This window comes from Macaca mulatta, chromosome 2 (genome assembly GCF_049350105.2).
Source record: "Macaca mulatta isolate MMU2019108-1 chromosome 2, T2T-MMU8v2.0, whole genome shotgun sequence".
NCBI lineage: Eukaryota > Metazoa > Chordata > Mammalia > Primates > Cercopithecidae > Macaca > Macaca mulatta.
The window spans coordinates 183636543-183658958 of NC_133407.1; the positions used below are offsets into that span (position 1 = coordinate 183636543).

The window sequence follows — 22416 nt, forward strand, 5'->3', positions numbered from 1 at the left end:
AATTATAATGTAAGCACCATGTACTTCTTTGTCTCTCTTAGGAAAATATTAAGTACTTTGAAATACAGCCATGTTAGTGCCCTGAGAAAGATTCCAAGGTTGCTATAGAGTTGTTTGTTTTTCCTTCTTTCAATTGATAAAAGGTACTGAGAGTAAAATTGCCTGTTGAAGGTGGGACTATATGTGGAAGCACAGAGAGTTATGCATTCCTGACTTCCCCAAGTAAAGAACTGCTATACAACTGACTTTTTAGACAGAGCTGAAGAACAAAAATCCTAAGTATATTTACATATTTAAGCAAGAAGCCAGTTGCCAACTATGAAGGGTTTTACTTAAATTTATCTATTAAAAACAAATTGAATCACACAACTATGTCAAAATAAAAATTGAGGAAACCAGCCTAAAGTTTTTTTGTAGGCCTAGACTCAGCATTTTTCGAACCAGGAGGTTACAAGGCAAGTTTTTCTTTAGTTATAGTCTTAACAATAAATCACTCTGGTCACTTGCTCACAGATTTTTGGGAATTTTATCCTGCTTTCACATTTAGGAAATCTTCCTCCCAATGTTTTTGGAATTTACTCACCAAAATTTATGTCAGGTGGCATTCAACTAACAGCCGTGTGCTAGGAAATAAAATGGCTAAAGGATTCTGGATATATCTTGAAAGAATTGGCCACATTTTTAAGACCACACAGTTATGCAAAAAGACCCCTCATAGTATGGATGTGTGCTGGTTACAGGGTGCAGTTTACAATGAGGGTGTCCAGTCTCTAAGTCCTGCTGAGAGGGAGTGGGGCAAATCCATCTCCAGATCCTTCCAACCCTAATGATGTCTTATGATTCTGAGGCTCTCTTCTTTCTTTTCTTTCCTTCTTTCTTTTCTTCCTTTCTCTCTTTTTCTTTCCTTCTTCCTTTCCTTTTCCTCTTTTTTCCTTTCCTTCCCTTCCACTTCCCTTTGCCTTCCCCTTCCGTCTCTTTCTCTCTCCTTCCTCCTCTTCCTTCTTCTCTCTCTCTCCCTTCCCTTCCCCTCTTTCTCTCTCCTTCCTCCTCCTCCTTCTTCTTCTTCTCTCTCCCTTCCCCTCCCCTCTTCTTCCTCTTCTTCCCCTTCCCCTTCCCGTTCCCCTTCTTCTTCTCCCCATCTCCTTCCCCCTGCCCCGCCACAGGCTGAAGTGCAGTGATGATACAATCATAGCTCACTAGAGCCTCCAACTCTTGGACTCAGGTTATCCCGATCCTTCTGCCTCAGCCTCATAAGTAGATGGGACTACAGGCATGCATCACCCTGCCCAGCTAATTTTATTTTCTTTCTTTTTAAATTTTTATTTATTTATTTATTTATTTTTATTTTTATTTTTTGGAGAGACAGTCTCACTATGTTGCTAAGGCTGATCTCAAACTCCTGGACTCAAGCGGTCAGATGTGAGATACCATGCCTGGCCCGAGACTCTCTTTTCTAAACAAACTTTGGTTCTTCTCTCCATGTCCTATACCATGCAATGTTTTAGTTTTGGTATACTGTTTGGTAACCATGTTTCTAATGCACTATTGTTAAGTACTTATTTTTTGGACATAAGACAGCATTAAAATGACGACATACTCACTCTATAAATCAGAAACGGAATGTTATATAGCTTTAGAATAAAAAATATTTATTATCTTACCACCACCATTGTCTACACAGTTCTGCTTTTAATTTTGTTTGAAATATACTCTCCAGGTCTGATTCTCATATTTTTTATTCAATTCTATATGATGAGGTAATCTGTAAATATAGTAACAACTTCCTCCATGAAGGGAAAAAATGTGCAAATAAATGCCCTTCTATTGTTAAAAATGAATTATTTGGACAGATATTCTAAATTCTTATTTCATTTTCAAATTCTCAACTTTCAGGGCCTAGAAAGGTAGTATAGTGGTCTACCCCAGCAGTATCCATGCCTTCTATTTTTCTTTTTACCTTATTAAAAGTATTCAAAACAATGTTATATTTTTATTTGGTAAGGGAAAAAGAATTTAGAGGGGAGGTAGAATAATGATTATGAGTTGTGATTAAATCCTGCAGACACTGTAATCATGACTTTAAAACAACAAACAGATATTTTTCTGAGCCAAGGACAGTTTTCATGGACTCCTGCCAGTTTTGTAAAGTCCAGACAAGGTCAAAGTTTCTTTTTAGCTTTGGGTCCCTTCTGGATCCATAGGGTAAAGGCCACTAAGGTGAAAGGGTGGGGCAGGAAGGATTGCAGAGTGGTTAACTAAATATCCAATAATAGGAGAATGGTTACATAAATAATGGCACGTCCATACAATGAAATACTATGCAGCTATCAAATATCATGGTATGGAAGATTTATGACAATAGCTAATGTTCCCTAAGCAATATGCATAGTATAACAGATACAAAGAGAAGAAAGTCTATGGAAAACTATACAAAAGGTCAAGGGTATAAATCTCTGCATGACTGAATTAAAGGTAAATTTTAAAAATTCTTTGTGCTTGCTTCCCCATTTTCAGTGCTGAATATATTATTACTTTTTTTTTTTTTTTTTTTTTTGAGACAGAGTCTTGCTCTGTCACCCAGGCTGGAGTGCAGTGGCGCGATCTCGGCTCATTGCAACCTCTACCTCCCAGTTTCAAGTGATTCTCCCTGCCTCAGCCTCCAGAGTATCTGGGATTACAGGCACCTGCCCCCACGCCGCGCTAATTTTTGTATTTTTTTTAGTAGAGAGTGGGTTTCGCCATGTTGGTCAGGCTGGTCTTGAACTCTGGACCTCAGGTGATCTGCCCGCCTCTGTTAGCATCTGTGCAACAAATGACTGTATCCCTGATGGAGCAAGTGCCTATTGGTGATTTGGTCCTTTGTAGTATAGAGCCAGCAAATCTCTACTTTAAATACTGTAGCCAACATACTGGAAGAAGCAGTCCCTATTAAAGGCTAAAAATAAGAATACTTTGGATTCAGGCCTCCAGATGTAGCCACCACCATGTTAAACTACAATCATCTCTCAAATACCTGCAAGTAATTATGATGTGCATGGTAACTTGTACTGAAGAGAGTGGGTTAGATGCATAAAGTCTTTAATAACATTAAAAAAAAAAAAAAAAAACTACATCGTTTACTTTTTCCAGATTAACAGTCTGTAAGACCAAATGCCTTCAGCCCATTCTTTAGCTGCAGCTACATCAACAGGGCAGTTCTGATACAGACATGAAATCATTTGCGTCAGAAAACACCACCAAAATTTCAATAATAAGAAAGGAGTCTTTTGTTTAGCAGCCACACAGAAAAGACCTTTGGATACTGCTTACACACCCTTTCTAGGATGAAAACTCCTTTTCTGTAACAAAAAATTTCCAAATTCTCCATTGATAGTTGTAGCTTTTTCTATTCATTGGCTGAGTGAAGACATAGTCATAAAAGCCTAAAACAAATTCAGAAAACTTTAAAGCAGCTTATAAGCTATCAATCACAATAGTATCCAGGGCTATTCTGAAGACATAATAGACATACTAATTTCTCACAATGCTTTTGCTATATGGATTGCAGGGCCCCTTTTGTCAACTCTGAAAGCTCCCAGGAGTTCTGGGCTTACAGGTTGAGAACAACTATGATAAAGCATATATTATGTGATGAACCAAACCATAATCTCAAGAACTTATCTTTTCATTGGTTATTACTAGAAATACATCTACCAACTGTCTGCATGCACACACTCACAAATGAGCTGCTAGGAAGAGGATATGAAAACAGCTATGAATGAGTTGCACGCTGTGGGCATCAAAGCGTGTGTGGCACTTCTGAGCCCAAAGGCTTCTCCCACTGGCTCTGTGACAAGAGGTTTAGCATAAGAGGTGGGAATGTGAGAACCCTGACAGGATTTCTCTTTTTTAAAAAATTGGGGTTAAAGTTGACTTCTCTTTCCTTATGAAGGCTTCCTGTGTCAACAGGCTGCCATCCCCCACCCCTAGCAAAAACAGTGGCGGCTCCTAAATGCCAAAAGAATAATTGTCTGGGTTTTGCATGCTGAAATTGACTTGGCAGGCTCTCTACCTTGCAAGGAACACAAAGAGCTTAGTTTAGTCTGTGTGTAAACGCTTCATAATCATTGCTAAAACATCCAAAGCAACATGCTTAAGGGAGAGTAATGATTCTTTGTTTCCCCCCTTAATTGTAAGCTTCTGACATCCACTTATTTACTTATAGTTCCTAGCAGCAGCCACCCTCCTTAGTCAACACACACTCTTGGCTGCCCTGGGTACTTTCTAACAAAGGGCTGTATGGAACCATACACAGTGGGTAGAACCCCCAAGCTCAATCTATCCCCATTCCCACAGACCTCAGAGAGTCTGAGGTCCAGATCTATGCAACAAGCCTGGGAAGTACTCTGGGTGAGCCAACCTCACCTCATGAGGGAGCATGGGGAAAGCACTCCTTCGTAGCGATGAGTGGGACTTTGGAAAGGGTGGAGATGGCCCTTCTTAGAGGAAGACATGAGAAGAAACCTTTTATCAGTTTGAAGAACCCAGGACTTAACCCAAATTCATAGGGTCTAGTCACAGTCACATTACCACCAAAAAGCATCAAGAAAAGCACAGCAGGGTGACTGTTTGCTCTATGTATTTTCCTTGATGCTTTTTGATGATTCTTGATGATTTTTGACTTAAGCAGAGTCTAAAAGCTGTTATAAGCTCCTGCTTTATAATAACTCCCTCCCTACTGCCTAGAATGAGCTGAATAATGAACAGTAATGAAGAAGCTTGAATTTAATTCACTCTGTGCCTTAATCGCAGATTTGAGCAAAGCCAGGCTTTTTTCCTTCTCCCTGGTGATCTATGTTGTTTTCTCTTCTCACCACTTCGTGATGCAGGTCTTTGGTGCAAGACACTGGCTGCTTCAATTTTACTGATCTAGTCAATGGTGTACCATAATTGCTGAGATGTCTCTCCCAACTCTACACGGATCATTCTTCCTGAAGAGAGGGAATTCAGGCATTAGAAAGTAGGCTTGCAAAGACTGGGTGGGCTCTGAAGCCAGTGTGAATTCCTGCTCTGCCACTTGCCAGCTCTGTGGCTTGGGGCAGATTAACTTAACCTCTTTAGGTTTAGGTTACTTTAACCCATGAAGTGCAGAGGAATCACAGTATCTACCTTACAGGGTTGTTTGCAGTGCCTAACGATTGAGTGTACACAAAGTGCCTGAGCATTGTGCCTGCAGACAGTAACTTTTGTGTTGCTGTTGTGTTAGAGAAGGATTAAAACAGTCTTGCTTGGTTGAAGAGACAGACCAGTGACAGCCTGGGTGAGTATCCCCCTCTGAATCAGTAGCCTTCGTCATCTTTGTTGGAACAGCTGTAGCCAGCTTGGACCAAGCAGTCATTTCATGTTAAGTCCCTCCAAACTAGCAGGATCATAGTTCCCTATCACCTCTCTACTAAACAACAAGCACCGGTTCTTGGTCAAATCCCAATTTCTTCAGCTTGCCAATCTCCATCTCAGTTAGGCACAAAATAACACACGCTCTTAAAATACTTGTTTAGCACTGACTAGAAGAACTCCCTCCCTTTGGTGAGGTAGGGCCTGAGTAATGTACTCCCCTTGTGATGCTAAAAATCCACTAGTTATTTTCTTATCTCATTCGATGTTCCAAGAGGGAAGGCATGTCTGCTGAACCAGGAGATAAAGTTGTATCATTATGACATCTCCATCAGGATAAGTTATGAGTTCCTATCCTGTTCGAGGTACCAGGCACAGCATCTTACATGTGTCATCTCTAATCCTCCCAATAACCTGTAAAACACTGAATCCTGAAGAAATGAAGTAGTTTGACCCAATTTGGACAGCAGAAGTTGTGAGGGAAGCAAGATTATAGCTCGGCCAGGCTGACTCCAGAGCCTGTGCTCTTTCCCCTGCTGTCCACCATGCTGTTTCTTACTGCTTTGCTTATTTGGATTATAGAAAATAGACTGAAGCTCCAAGACACCAAAGATGTAACTTTTTTTTGAGATGGAGTCTCACTCTGTTGCCCAGGCTGGAGTTCAGTGGCGTGATCTTGGCTCACTGTAAGCTCCACCTCCCAGGTTCAAGCGATCCTCCTGCCTCAGCCTCCTGAGCAGGACTACAGGCACATGCCACCACGCCTGGCTAAGTTTTGTCATTTTAGTAGAGAAGAGGTTTCACCATATTCGTCAGGCTGGTCTCAAACTCCTGACCTCAGATGATCCACCAGCCTTGGCCTCCCAAAGTGTTGGGATTACAGGCATGAGCCACCACACCCAGCAAGATTTAACATTTAACCAAAGTAGATGGAATATGAAAAACCAAAGCCCTGAGTTATTAATCCAAATGTGTAATGTTATCAAAGGTTTTATCTTATGAAGCTTATTCTGAAAAAGTGTCAGGGCTGACATATTTTGGAAATGTCTTCAAACCTCCTTTGAAGCTCACACATAAAAGCCAGTCCCGTTATTTTAAGGTCACAATTGGTTCTTTTGACCAAAATAGGCATGAGCTGACCACTAGATTCACTAGATTTGGTTTTAAGGAACCTGTTCTTATTGTCAGAAATTGAGTTCGCCTTTAAAGAACCAGGCTTTGTCCCAGCTGAGGGATATTTCAAAGCAGATGACTCCAAAAGTGGAGTTCCAAAGTTGTTCTAAGCAGTGGTAATGTTGTTAAAATGAGGTCACAGCAGTTCTATGCTCCTTGAAATAATTCTCTCTTGGCTCCTGGGACATAGTTTACTCTCCTGCTTCTCTGTGTATGCCTGATATCCAAGCTTGGTGCCTTCCTTCTTTTCTCCCCTTTCCCCCATGGCACTTTGTTTTTCTTCTTTTTAAGAAAACCACGTCTTGTTTCTTTTTTTTTTTTGAGACAGAGTCTCACTCTGTTGCCGAGGCTGGAGTGCAGTGGCACTGTGTCGGCTCACTGCAACCTCCGTCTCCTGGGTTCAAGCAATTCTCCTGCCTCAGCCTCCCGAGTAGCTGGGATTACAGGCGTCCACCACCATGCGGCTAATTTTTTTGTATTTTTAGTAGAGACAGGGTTTCACCATCTTGGCCAGGCTGGTCTTGAACTCCTGACCTCAGGTGATCCGCCTGCCTCGGCCTCCCAAAGTGCTGGGATTACAGGAGTGAGCCACCACGCCCGGCCAAGAAAACCACTTCTTAAAATGTTTATGTATCCAATACTACGTGTCTAGTGCTTTCTTTTAAATCTTTTATTATGAATATTTCCAAATATACAAAAAGTAGAAAGAAGAATAAAACCCATGTACTCTTTACCCATCTTCAGCAATCCTCAATATTTTGCCATACTTATTTCACCTCTATCACCTGCCATTATTTTTTTCTGGGGTATTTAAAAGTAAATCCCAGGAGAACATGTCATTTCACATTTAAATACTTCATTATGCATCTGGAAAAATAAAAAGCACATTCTTCACATAAACACAATGCCATTAACACATCTAATAAGATTAACAATAACTTCTTAATATCATCTAATTTATAGTCTACATTCCAATTTCCTTAGTCTTCTTTTCTCACCTCATGGATAATCAAACCAGCTGCTATCAAGGCAACATGCTATTGCATTGTTGATAAATTTCAAGGTTTTATTTCATTCATCCCCTTTTCTCTTCTGAAAAATACCTCACAAATGTGAAAACAACGTAATAGATAAATAAATTTTTTTCCAAATTTTAAAACTTATTACAAATTATGAATATTTTCCTACATTATTAAATATTCCTTGAAAACTTGACTTTTACTGGCTGCTTCACTGGCCACAGAATATGTGCACAGATATTCTAAGATCCATTTAATTATTCCCCACTATTTGCTGGATACATGGTTGTTTCATCTCACTTATTATAAACAGCCCTGTGATACATACTACCCACAGTTGACCTTTCTGCCCTCACCTTTCATCACTGAATACCTCCTGTGCTTCAGCAAAGGGACAATTTGATATTCCTCACTTACTGTGTTTTTCATCCACCTGCTACCTACTCATATGGCCTGGGCACCCTTTTTCATTCTCCAAGATAAAGCTTATCTCTGAGATGGCTGTGCTAAGGCCCTTGGGCAGAATTAGTCATTCTTTCTCAAATCCTCCCAAAACACTTTGTGCATTGAACATTATTTACAGTATTTTCTAATGTTTTATATTTATTTGTGAACCTGTATTTCTACTATTAATATAATAAGCTGTGAGCTTTACAATACTTCAGTTTTTTCACTGGTAGAATGAAGAGAATAATATCAACTCCATGTGTCTTAAAAAAAAAGACGTAAGGAATAGGAAGCATGAATCATGTTATTTGGCACAAAACAGAAGCTTTACAAAAGTTAGTTTCCCTCTCTTCCCCTAAAAAGAGAAAGTGTAAATGTTTCAGACTAAACTTATATGCTTCAGAGGCAAGAAGTTATTAAACTTTCTGCCAGTTATAGGAAGATAAATGGAGTATACCTGAGATGCTGGGAAAGGGGAGCCAAATGGCTTAGAAGTCGGGGTTTGCCCAAGGCACTTTAAGGGTTGCAACATCTTCTCTACAACAACCCATCTCTATTCTAGTCACAGTTCCTTAGATGAAAGAAAGGGAAGACCTCATATTGGAATGTAAAGATGAAAACGCTTGAGCTCCTCTGAATCAACTGTTTACCGCAAGGTCCTTATTATGCTGGGTTGGCCTAGGCAAGAGGAGGCCAAAAGGCACTCAGGGTGACCTATTGTTACCTAAAAGGTGAAGAAGATGGTTCACAAAAATAAAAATTTGTAGGAAACTTCAGGTGCTCTGAAAGGTGCATTTTTATCTTTTAGGATTCACATCTTCTTAGAGCTGGAGGAAACAGGGGTTGGCCTATGAACAAGAAGTGATGCAATGGAAAGAGCAACAGAGATGTAGGCAAGAGACCTGCCTTCTGGTGTTGGCTCAGGGCATGACCATAGGCACATCAGTTAACCTTGCTGGGATTTGGTTACAGTATAAGGGGATTGGACAAAACTGGCTCTAAGGTCCAAATGGACAAAAATTCAAAGAAAATAGAAAGGTTAAGTGACTGGCTCAATATCACTGTACTTCTAAGAAAAACCAGAGCATGGAGTTGGAAGAAACAGGGAAAGTGATGTAGTTTGAAAACTGTTAAAAGAATCATATGATTTTCAAGAGCTCTGATCTAGGGTTGGAAGTGTGGCATTTAAAAATGCATTTAAACCTAACTTGGACTACATAAAAATAATTTCCTTTTTCTGCTGTATTCCACAAAGATCTGGAAAACATTCTCAGTCCTGTTTCAACCTTAAATGAGAAAAGAATCTTTAAAGAGTCACTGATTTGTAATGGAAAACTTGGATAAATCACTATTTATACTTGAAGATTTTTATATTTCTTTTTGTCCTTTCTTCACACACACAGCTAAGAAAAGCCATGATGTAAGTCTGCCCTACTGGACCTCATCAGCGGCTGTTTATTCTGTATCTACAGCGCAGCAGCTTCTCTGACTGCAGCACTTAGAAAACAAGAAACCAAAGAACACTTCCAAACCAAAAAGAGTGTAAATGTCAATTAATTTAGCATGAGCATAGAGAAAAAAAAAGTCAGAATACCTAGCGTTTTATCTCTAGTCCATTGTTTATAAGGTAAAGTTATTGAAGATTCCCGAATCTTGCAGATGAGGACGCTGCAAACTGGGGAAATAATATCCTGTCTCCTGACGTATCAAGAAACACACAAGTGAAAGATATCATTACAAGCATTCACCTGATAATGTAAACTGCAAGAAGTTTTCATTAAACACCTACTATCAAATTTTTGGATCCATACTTAAAATTCCAACAGAACCACTATCAGAAAAGCTGCTAAGATCTTCCCTGAGTATATACTTTCAGCAATTCACTGCTTTAGTTGTGTTTAATATCTGGGAAATTATACCCAATTCCACTCATATCTTTTTTGTATTATTTACTCATTTGTTTTAAAATGCATTATATAACAACACCAGGCTAATCTTGAAAAAAAGTTAAAGGAGAAACATAATTCAGTTTATTCAAATATCAACTGACTTCACTTTTCCATCTTTCCTTGCCTTTATATACACATATGTACATTTTATATAGTTAAAATCATAATGTACAGGCAATTTGGATCATGTTTTCCTCAGTTAGTACTATATCATTCATATTTTCCCACAATATTGTCGACGCTTTATAGTAATTACTTCAATGGCTTCTTAATTCTCTCTCTTTTTTTTATTATACTTTAAGTTCTAGGGTACATGTGCACAACGTGCAGGTTTGTTATATCCCGCATGTATACATGCGCCATGTTGGTGTGCTGCACCCATTAACTCTTCATTGACATTAGGTATTCCTCCTAATGCTATCCCTGCCCCATCCCCCCACCTCACAACAGGCCTCGGTGTGTGATGTTCCCCTTCCTGTGTCCAAGTGTTCTCATTATTCAATTCCCATCTATGAGTGAGAACATGCAGTGTTTGGTTTTCTGTTCTTGTGATAGTTTGCTGAGAATGATGGTTTCCAGCTGCATCCATGTCCCTACAAAGAACATGAACCCATCCTTTTTATGGCTGCATAGTATTCCATGGTGTATATGTGCCATATTTTCTTAATCCAGTCTGTCATTGATGGACATTTGGATTGGTTCCAAGTCTTTGCTATTGTGAATAGTGCAGCAATAAACATACGTGTGCATGTGTCTTTATAGCAGCATGACTTATAATCCTTTGGGTATATACCCAGTAATGGGATGGCTGGGTCAAATGGTATTTCTAGTTCTAGATCCTTGAGGAATCGCCACATTGTCTTCAACAATGGTTGAACTAGTTCACAATCCCACCAACAGTGTAAAAGTTTTCCTACTTCTCCACATCCTCTCCAGCACCTGTTGTTTCCTGACTTTTTAATGATCGTCATTCTAACTGGTGTGAGATGGTATCTCATTGTGGTTTTGATTTGTATTTCTCTGATGGCCAGTGATGAGGAGCATTTTTTCATGTGTGTGTTGGCTGCATGAATGTCTTCTTTTGAGAAGTGTCTGTTCATATTGTTTGCCCACTTTTTGATGCGGTTGTTTGTTTTTTTATTGTAAATTTGTTTGAGTTCTTTGTATGTTCTTGGTATTAGCCCTTTGTCAGATGAGTAGATTGCAAAAATTTTCTCCCATTCTGTAGGTTGCCTGTTCACTCTGATGGTAGTTTCTTTTGCTGTGCAGAAGTTCTTTAGTTTAATGAGATCCCATTTGTCGATTTTGGCTTTTGTTGCCATTACTTTTGGTGTTTTAGACATGAAGTCCCTGCCCATGCCTATGTCCTGAATGGCATTGCCTAGGTTTTCTTTTAGGGTTTTTATGGTTTTAGGTCTAACATTTAAGTCTTTAATCCACCTTGAATTAATTTTTGTATAAGGTGTAAGGAAGGGATCCAGTTTCAGTTTTCTACTTATGGCTAGTCAGTTTTCCCAGCACCATTTATTAAATAGGGAATCCTCTCCTCATTTTTTGTTTGTGTCAGGTTTGTCAAAGATCAGAGGGTTGTAGATGTGTGGTATTATTTCTGAGGGCTCTGTTCTGTTCCATTGGTCTATATCTCTGTTTTGGTACCAGTACCATGTTGTTTTGGTTACTGTAGCCTTGTAGTATAGTTTGAAGTCAGGTAGTGTGATGCCTCCAGCTTTGTTCTTTTGGCTTAGGATTGTCTTGGCAATGCGGGCTGTTTTTTGGTTCCATATGAACTTTAAAGTAGTTTTTTTCCAATTCTGTGAAGAAAGTCATTGGTAGCTTAATGGGGATGGCATTGAATCTATAAATCACCTTGGGTAGTATGGCCATTTTCACGATATTGATTCTTCTTATCCTTGAGCATGGAATGTTCTTCCATTTGTTTGTGTCCTCTTTTATTTCACTGAGCAGTGGTTTGTAGTTCTCCTTGAAGAGGAACTTCAGATCCCCAGCCTCGCTGCCGCCTTGCAGTTAGATTTCAGACTGCTGTGCTAGCACTGAGGGAGGCTCCGTGGGCGTGGGACCCTCTGAGCCAGGCACAGGATATAATCTCCTAGTGTGACATTTGCTAAGACCCTTGGAAAAGTGCAGTATTAGGGTGGGAGTGACCCGATTTTCCAGGTATTGTGTGTCACGGTTTCCCTTGGCTAGGAAAGGGAATTCCCTTCCCCTTTGTGCTTCCCAGGTGAGGCGATGCCTCGCCCTGCTTAGGCTCTCGCTCAGTGGGCTGCACCCACAGTCCTGCAGCCACTGTCCAACACACCCCAGTGAGATGAACCTGGTACCTCAGTTGGAAATGTAGAAATCACCCGTCTTCTGTGTCACTCATGCTGGGAGCTGGAGGCTGGAGCTGTTCCTACTCGGCCATCTTGGAACCGCCCCCACGCATATCTTTAAGAAAGACCCTGGGCTGAAGGGGCACAATCAAAACGTGTTTGTGAGTTGTGGGTGGAGGAGACTGAAACTAGGTGGTATAAGAAATGGATAAAGAAACTGAGTGTTTCATTTGGAATAAAGAAGAATAGAGTCCTTTTGGTTAAAGGACTACACTGTGGCAAGAGTAGCTTGGCTTGCTTTAGCTCCGGAGGTAGAACCAGGATACATGAACCAAAGTTCCTGGGAGCTGGATTTCAGCTCACAACAAGGAAGCACTTTGGGACACTCCCAGGTATATAACAAGTGAGCAGGTGATGATGGAAAATACTGAGTGCCTGATACTCTGGGTGATGGATGAGATGACTACTGCACCACCTTCTGAAGCTCTTGATTTTCTCTCTGTGGCTTTGACTTTCTCTTAGGACTCAGAATCCTTGGGAATATGAACCTGAATCATACATCCCCACTTTCCAATCCCTTGTCTAAAGAATTGTCTATGCCTTACAACGAAAAATATCACTAAGAAAATGTTTCAATGATTTTTACTGAAAATGGGAGAAAAAAGATCAAGGAGGCCTATTGCTAAATTAGGTTATCTTGTTGTCAATTTGTCTTTTTTTAGCCATCAGATAGCTTTACTGCAGCTGGCTGAGTTTAGTGTCTTCAAATGTGGGTGACTAGGGCAATAAAAGGAAACTTTTTTTTTTTTTTTGAAAGACCACATAAAATACCCAACAGGATTTTTTCCCCTAATCTGGCCATGTGAGCACAACCTGGCTGTTCTGCAACTGAGCACTATTAACATCTATTTATAGCCACTATTTTCATAGATGAATCACATTTACCATACGTCAGTTAATATTAAAGGGGCCAACCAGCTCTGCTGAGAACCCCATAATCTTAATACATCTCTTTCCATTCTCCTTTCAGGGAACTAAATCTTAGCTTAAAGGTTCTGTGTAAAGATAGGGGGAAATGCAAGTGCAAATGTAAAGACAACAGACAGTCTGCCCTCTAAACTCAGCAAAGTATGGGGTGTTAAATATATTCAAACTTAAAGCTTTGGATCACTCCCAGCTTTGTTCCTTGGCCATGAGTGTCCTACAGTTAGCACAGACTCACTCTGTGTTACGCAGTCTTCTTGCCATCAAAACAAACAATTTATGTCTAAAATTTCCCCCTACACCAAGTTTAAACGACACTGCCTTAATAAAGTGTTACATGCTTAAAAACAGAACTAATGATGGTTAATGGTGCTGTCAATTTAAAAAAAAAGTAGTATAGTGCATACTCAGTTCATTTCATGCATGTGAGGGTGTCTGTGAGAGGGCTGGGGGTGAGGGATAGCAGATCAGGGTATTTATGATCAAAAGTTTACAAAATTCAGTGAAATTGAATGGAGATTTCCAGTAAGTTACGTGGATCTAACATTTCTTCCCCACCCAGCATCAGTGTGCGTGTGCACACACTCACACTCACACACACACTTCCTGAGATTTTTATAGCCACCAGTGCTGCCCTGAAATTGATATTAATTCATTTGTCTTTGCTATCTCTTATGAGAGTCTCCACGCTTAATTCACCTTTACCAACCCTCTTCCTACAGGGTTTTTTTTTTTTTTTCATTTACTTCAGGCTAAAATTCTTTAAGATAAATAAGATAAATGAACTGAAGCGCTTAAAACAGTGTCTGGCATGTGGTAAGAGGTCTATACACAGCTACTTCAGTAGGTTCTCAGTACCCTTTTTCTAAATTTCTAGCCAGTGGTTCACAAATGAATCATCTTTACCATGAGGCAGCTCCTATTCAGAGCCAACCAGCTCTGCTGAGGACTGCACGATTCAATCACTCAAAAAATCCCTGCTGAGGTCCAACTCTGTAGGACATGGGGATACAGACATGAACAACAGGGGCCCTGTGCTCACCAAATATTAATAATAAACCCATTAGCAAGTACCATTATCTCCATTTTACATTTAAAGGCTCACAGACGCCCAATGTTGGAGCTGTGATTTAAGAACAGTTTTATTTGATTCCACAATCTCATAGTCTTTCTATTAAGACATGTCTCCTGCCACTTCAAGATGATAGCAGTGGTTGAGAAAAGCACATGAAAACTTAAAAATAACTACGAATTCAAATATATAGGTTTTGCACATAAACAATATATGAAAAGAGTAACTTTACTGAATAGACTCAAAGGCTAGGGGTTTGTGAATTTACGTTACTCACATTTTTGTGCAATTCTGGATACTCAGAATTCAACAAATTGGAGATTGGTCCAGATATGAAAATAAGGTAGGCCAGGCACGGTGGCTCATACCTGTAATCCCAGCACTTTGGGAGGCTGAGGTGGGTGGATCACCTGTGGTCAGGAGTTCGAGACCAGCCTGGCCAAGATGGTGAAACCCTGTCTCTACTAAAAATACAAAAAAATTAGCCGTATGGTGGCAGGTGCCTGTAATCCCAGCTACTTGGGAGGCTGAGGCAGGAAAATTGCTTGAACCCTGGAGACAGAGGGTGCAGTGAGCCAAGATCATGCCATTGCACTACAGCCTGGGTAACAAGAGCAAAAGTGAAGAAAGAAAAGAAAGAAAAGAAAGAAAAGAAAGAAAAGAAAGAAAGAAAGAAAGAAAGAAAGAAAGAAAGAAAGAAAGAAAGAAAGGAAGAAAGAAAGAAAGAAAGGAAGGAAGGAAGGAAAGAAAGGAGGGAGGGAGGGAGGGAGGAAGGAAGGAAGGAAGGAGGGAAGGAAAGAAAGGAAAAGAAAAGAAAAGAAAAGAAGAGCTAGTTAAAACAAAATTGTCTAGCACAGTACTTGACATAGTAGGGGCTTCATTTCATAAATGTTTGTTGAATAAATTAATGTTAAACCAGGATTTTTCCTTTACTATGTATACCTTTTTATAAGACCTAAGTAGATACAGCATAGTGATTTAGTAGGCTCTGAAGCCAGACTGCCTAAATTATGGCCTGACTCTGACTCTGCCACTTTTTAGCAGTATGACCTTTGGCAAGTTATTTAAAAAGGCTTCAAGCGGGCCGAGCGCAGGTGGCTCATGCCTGTAATCCCAGCACATTGGGAGGCCGAGGCAGGCGGATCATGAGGTCGAGATCGAGACCCTCCTGGCCAACACCGTGAAACCCTGCCTCTAGTAAAAATATAAAAATTAGCTGGGTGTGGTGGCATGCGCCTGTAGTCCCAGCTACTCAGGAGGCTGAAGCAGGAGAATCCCTTGAACCTGGGAGGCGGAGGTTGCAGTGACATGAGATCGTACCACTGCATTCCAGCCTGGGCGACAGTGTGGGATCTGTCCCCCCCCCCCCCAAAAAAAGGCTTCAAGCTTCAATTTCTTCCTCTGCAAAATGAGGTAATAAGAAATGTTTTTTGAGAGGATTAAATGAGTTAATCAAAGGAAGGCATTTAGGATGGGCTTGTATATGATCAGGAATGAATACATGCTAGCTATCATTATTATTATTATTTTCTTTCTCTAAATTGGAGTAGTTTTGCTTGGCTACCTCAATATCATATTAAATGACCAAGACCAAAAATGATTTCTTTTATTGAGGCTTTTCAATTACTTGATACAAGCAAAAATATCCTCTAGTCACATCCACAATTCTAAAACAAAAATGAGTAGGAAAATGAAGACTAAAAAGTATGTCTAAATAGCACCTAACTATGTAGAGTAATTTTTAATATACAACATTAATAAAGAATGATTTTTAAAATTTAACTTTTATAATAAGAAATTGGCTGGGGGGGCTGCTGGAGGAAGGTGATGAGTAGAATAGACCTCTATTTACATTTGGCCATTTCCTGTAAATAAATTAAGTAAATAATTACAAACTCTCTTCTAGTCCTCTTGTATGGACACATCCTTACCAAGATCCACCATGATTTCAACTAACTTAAGCCCAAGTAAAACTGACTAAAGGAACTACATAGGAAAACAAAGCAGGATCTACTTCTTACTGCCAACTGCACTGTATTTGTATCCATAGATACAAGACAACAGAGAATCCCAGAATTCTAAAGCGGGAAATCCCGGGACTTCAAAGATCTTCTAGTCTCAGGTCCTAACCCTGCTGTCAGGGGAATCCATTAGCGGGTGAGGAACAGGGTAGAGGTCAAGGGAAACAATCCTTGGTCCTTGTTCCAGCCTGAATGACCTCATGGGGCCAACCTATCCCAATATTCTCATTTTATAAGCAACAACACAGACCCTGGCTAATTAAAGGCAGAGCTGGGATCAGAGGCTGGGTTTCCTGATTCCCAGGCTACACTCCTGAAGGTCATCATTCTATGGTTATGACAGTCACAGATAACAACACATTAGGCTGTGTTAAACTGACAACTAAGCAGGTTTTCTTCCCTTGCAAACTCACCAGGTACTATGTCAGCACTTTATAAAGAATAAAGCATCATTATTTGGTATACACAAAAGCAACTTGACTTTTTTTTTTTTTTTGGTACCCTGAAAATCCCAAACCACTGTTGCTATTACAAATTTTTTCTTTACACTACTATGCACCCCTGGGGCAAGCACAGATGCATTAAAAATTTGCCAAGAGAAACAATGAAGTCACTGATAATACAAAGCATGAGAGTATCATGAAATTCATGTCTTTGTTTGCTTCCTCTAGATACTTAATTACTTCTCATTACTGATCATTTTGCGGTTACTGGCAGAGGGGCAAGGAAACTCCACCACTGTAAACATGAAGAGACATATGCTCCTCAGTAGACCAGAAGTCTGCACATGATGGGTCTGTTCACAAATCCAGTGTGAGCACCACTTCATTAATCAGTGAGAATGTTGATGCTACTATCCCCAGCCTCCAAAGAGAATTGGTGGTCTCAGTAAAACTCTAATCTCTTTAAAAGAATAACAAACACAGTATAAAAATGTTTCAGGTCATTCCTTTTTTTACTACTTATGAATATCATCACTGGCAAATGATCTATGCTCTCCTGTCAGATTTCATCTAACCCACTTTAAGAGTGAGATGAGGAAGCTAGAATGTATATAGAGCTCCATTCAGTCTTCTGTTGTAGCTCAGGGCTGCCTTAAGCTAAAAGGGCACTACTTATGAACAATGTTCAGCAAATTACCCTGCTAAATAAAAGCTTACATTATCTTGGTATTCTAGAAGGGATATCCTAGATTAAGGTGATGAGGGCAGAGAAATTCTCATTGATTAGCAGCAGGATACAAGTTGATTCTTATCAGTAGGCTATTGTTCCACACAGGACTGTGTGGGCAAGAGGAAAGCATAGGAATTCATCATGTAAAAATGAAAAAACAAAAATCAAACCCTGTGTACTTTCAGGAAATGAAAAGAAGTAAAGAACCAAATATATTTCGCTCCTCTTTTAAACTAGGCTTTTATTAGATTTTCACAGAAATCTGAATCTGTGGGTGTGGCGAACTTTTTCAAAGATGGCTGCAGTTAATTCCTTCCATTCCTTTGCAATGTGGCCTTTTATCTTCTTCCATGTAGAGGTGGAATTTATTTCCTCAATCTTGAATCTGGGCTGACATTGTGACATTCTTTCACAAATGAGACGTTGGAGTTTCAACTCTCATGTTCTTGGAATGTTGTCCTGAGACCACCATGTGGGGAGGATGAGAGTCCACATACGGCTGAGATGAGAGGACCCAGCTGAGGCTCTCCTAGTCCAACTAACCAACAGTCAGATACGTGGGAGCCCATCTTAGACCATCCATGCCCAGAATTGCTGTAAGAAAGCTGAAGCTGTGGAGTAACGCACAGAATTCTGAGCCATTGTTATTTAGCTTCCATCCAAGTTTTGGGGTTATTTGTTAAACACTAAAATGTACCTGAGACAGTTGGGCACAAAGTAAAAGAAGCAAGCCAGTCACCCTAACGCATGCCCTTTATGTGTGGAGCACCAGGTCAGATACACCATGGGAGATGTGAATGAAGAATACATTTGTCTTAAAAATATAAGACAAAGGACATAGATGACCCTATCATTCATGTGTGAATATATCTATAAATAAAGCAGAATGTAATATTTACCTATATTAAATATATTTATGTAACAACCTTCCATTATTTCTATAGCCCAGAGTAAGGATATTCCTAGGTGTTCAAGAAAATACAATGGGGGTGGGGAAAGATCATTAGAAATCCTATTTATGTATAATTTTTCATTTTTTTCTTTTTTTGAATGCTTTTATAGAGCACATAATATACTGTGGTAGTACATGAATATTTTTATAAATAAATAAATATACACACAATGAGGTTTCTCCCAATCTTATCTCTTACACATCCCCAACTTCCCATTCCTACACAAAAATATCCCTTCTATGCCTTTGCTTTTCTCCAATAAATGAGCCCTTCCCTGGCTACCTAGGGAAGAGCCAGTGACAACTACTGTCACACATCATTGTCCATCCATACTGTATTTGTAAAGAGTCTCTTCAGTAAGGCTATAGGCATTTTTCAGACAAGGTGTTTATACCAGTGTATATATGCATTTGTCTTAGGCAATACAGCATAATGGCATTACGGCATGATTTTTAAGAGTGTGAGTCCCTAAGCCAGGTTTCCTAGACTCAGATCCCAGTTTTGTCACTTACTAGCTATGCAACCTTCAGTAAGTTTCTCGTGCTTCCATTTGTTCATTGTAAAATGGAGATAGTAATATTCCTTACCTTACAGTGTTGTTGTGAGACTTGAATGAGCTAATACATGGAAAATGCTGAGAAGAATGCTTAGCACACATAATAAGTGCTCCCTTACTTCCAGATCAGGTCATTGGACCTAAAGAGGGTCAATGTCTTTTTTTTTTTTTTTGAGACAGAGTCTTACTCTGTCACCCAGGCTGGAGTGAAGGGCGCGATCCTGGCTCAATGCAACCTCCGCCTCCTGCATTGAAGTGATTCCTGGGCCTCAGCCTCCTGAGTAGCTGGGATTACAGGCGTGTGCCACCACACTCAGCTAATTTTTTGTATTTTTAGTAGAGATGGGATTTCGCCACGTTGGCCAGGCTGGTCTTGAACTCCTGACCTCGGGTAATCTGCCTGCCTCAGTCTCCCAAAATGCTGGGATTACAGGCGTGAGCCATTGTGCCTGGCAATGGGTCAGTGTCTTAATTAAGTTCCACAGCTGATTTGTGACGAAATTCTTATCACCTAACACAAGGGGAAAAAATGTGCAAGAATGTTTGAAATAGCATTTTTTTGAATACTGAAAAAAAAAGTATTCAAAAACAGTAAAATGAACAAGTAAATGATGTACTATATAATGAAATACTCTTACAGCAATCAAAATACATAAACTACAGTAAAATGGAACAAGGAAGAATCTCAAAAATATAATCTAGGATGAAAAAGCAAGTTTTAGAAAGATACATTCAATATGCTGTTTACAAATAAGGTTTGAAAACATGCAATACTATACATTGTTCAGCAATATATACACGCTTTTAAAAAGTATGAAACATGCAGGGGGATGATAAATACCAAATTCAAGAGTACATGGTTACTTCTGGAGTGGGAAGGGAGGAGAATGGGTTTCAGAAGAGATACATACGTTACAATACATCTATAATACAGTACTTAAAAACTGTTTTCTAATATATAGTAAATTATTAAAATTTTATAAATTTGTGTGGTAGCATGTAGCAGTTTGTTATAGTTCTACACTTTTCTGGACACTTGAGTTTTTCAGATTTTTAAAGAAATACTACAAACTAAAAGGAAGGTACTGGCGATGGTGAAAGCTTCATGATTTGTAAGGACAAAGAGTAAAATTAATAATCTGCTTATATGCCACGGAGTCAATTATAAGTTCAACTGATATTTTATCTTCTAGTTAGAAACCTCAACAGTGGAAGAATTTTTCTTCCTATTATAAATTCATTTGGATGATTATATAATCAGATGCGGAGCTAATGTGTCCTTTAAATATTAATTTATTTTATATTGTTTCCAGAATGGCCAACTACATTAGGTAGCAGTGTCTCTGCTTTGAAGATGAGGGTCCTAAATATAAGCCCTTAGCTTACCCAAGGATAGATCTAGAATTTTAGAAGAATGTCAGGAATACAGGAATACAGCCAGGGACCAAGCCTTCATTCCTTTAATACTAGACTTGGCCTTCAAAACAAAGTAATGCAGTAATTCTGTAGCAGTAATCCTGCCATTTCTGTCCTAATGCACTTTTAAAGGCTAACAAATTTTAAAAACAAAACAAAAAACCCCATAAAAACCCCCAACAATTTTTAAAGGAAATACTATAAAGTAAATCTGAAGAAAGTCAGAAGAATTAGCAAAGTCACCATTTTACAATATTATAATTATGTTAAGTACATCTTAAGCAAGCACTTAGGCCATGGTTGGAGGTCTGACCTGGGTTCCGGAGGTGGAATGCTCTGGGGATGAAGTTCAAACACGGCCTGTTTACCCACAGACATAAGTGGCCTTAATCAAAGCAGAACACATTTTTTAAAATGTTTGCTTTAAAAGCAAAAGTGTAAATAAGACTGTGATTTATGAATCTGCTAATACCCTTCTCTGCTGTAGACATCAAAAAAATTGAGTTTGGGGCTGTGGTAAATATAACAAGAATGCAGACTTGTTAAAGCAGTAATAGGTACTCTTATTAAAACTCCATTTCCATTAAGCGTTACAAATTGTCTTCCCTCCTTCCAGGCTTTACAGAATGCGTTCCAGAGACAGTGACACCGAGGGCTCAACCCACAAGAAATTTCCAAGACATACTAAAGGCCACAGTTTCCAAGGGCCTCAAAACATGAAGCACAGACAGCAAGACAAAGACCCCCCCAGTGAGTCGGATGTAATAGTTCCATGTCCCAAGGCAGAGAAGCCACACAGTGGTAATGGCCACCAAGCAGAAGACCTATCAAGAGATGACCTGTTATTTCTCCTCAGCATTCTGGAGGGAGAACTGCAGGTCAGCTGGGTTGTAGTTATCCCCATCATGCTTCAAACAGAAGGCTGCTTGTGAATTTGGTGTTCCTGCTGCCTCAGAAATAGATATCTGTGGTTCATCTGTGGTTCATACGTGTGTGTACACAAAAGCAAAGCATAAGTACATATACAAAGAATTCTCCTCTGCCAACTCAAAGTGCAGTTAATCCCATCTAAAGGGGCTGTCACGATGACATGTGATTGGCGTACAGGTTGTGAAAGGTCACGCCCTCTGCCCATGCTGCTCAGAAGCTTCAGTGCACGTGCATGCATCAACAGCAACAATGCCAGATGACTTCGGGATTGGTTTAAGCAATAGGTGCTTTCGTACCCCAAGTGAACTGGCTCCTAGACTTGCCCTGGCATTATTAACCTACATGAAAATCTAAAAACAGCTGATACACATATAGGAGAATTTTACTTCCTACCCCCTGAAAATCCAAATGCTAGTACATTGACGGATATCATGATAGCTGCATCAAACACAATAAAAAAATGTAGTCCTCCAATGTTGTATAGTAATCACTTTTTAAAACATTGTGTTATTAGACTACAAGAAGGATGAAGGGATATAGTTTTGATACTTTTTACAGAAGTGTCAAAATGAAATATGATTCATTTATATTTGAAAGAGAAGAGAAAGCACTGCCAGCTATCACAAAAATCACTTGCTGAGACCGCTAGTAGAGACAGCAGGCTTTCTGAAATACTTTTTGTTCCTACAGGCTCGAGATGAGGTCATAGGCATTTTAAAGGCTGAAAAAATGGACCTGGCTTTGCTGGAAGCTCAGTATGGGTTTGTCACTCCAAAAAAGGTGTTAGAGGCTCTCCAGAGAGATGCTTTTCAAGCGAAATCTGCCCCTTGGCAGGAGGACATCTATGAGAAACCAATGAATGAGGTATGTACCACATCAGGGGTGTGTACCTGGGAGGCAGCCAAGCACTAGCCCTGCAGATGAGCACGATCTGTAACTCCTCTTTGATTCCTTACAGTTTTACTTTCTAACGCACTTAAAGCCTACACAAAATAGAGAAATACAACAAGTTCAACAGGA

At 39.6% G+C, this 22416-nt stretch overlaps 2 protein-coding genes across 5 annotated transcripts in view; one reads left to right on the forward strand and one right to left on the reverse strand.

The window, feature by feature from the left end:
• The window catches only part of CMSS1 (cms1 ribosomal small subunit homolog), a 372406-nt gene that overhangs the window by 235949 nt on the left and 114041 nt on the right, over window positions 1-22416 (reverse strand).
• FILIP1L (filamin A interacting protein 1 like) overlaps window positions 1-22416 on the forward strand; it is a 294176-nt gene that overhangs the window by 170645 nt on the left and 101115 nt on the right. For both annotated transcript variants that reach the window (XM_015129448.3, XM_077994039.1), the window contains exons 2-3: window positions 21083-21344; window positions 22087-22260. In XM_015129448.3, the coding sequence (XP_014984934.3) occupies window positions 21093-21344; window positions 22087-22260 (426 nt within the window). In that variant the 5' untranslated portion in view covers window positions 21083-21092. The remainder of the gene's footprint in view (window positions 1-21082; window positions 21345-22086; window positions 22261-22416) is intronic.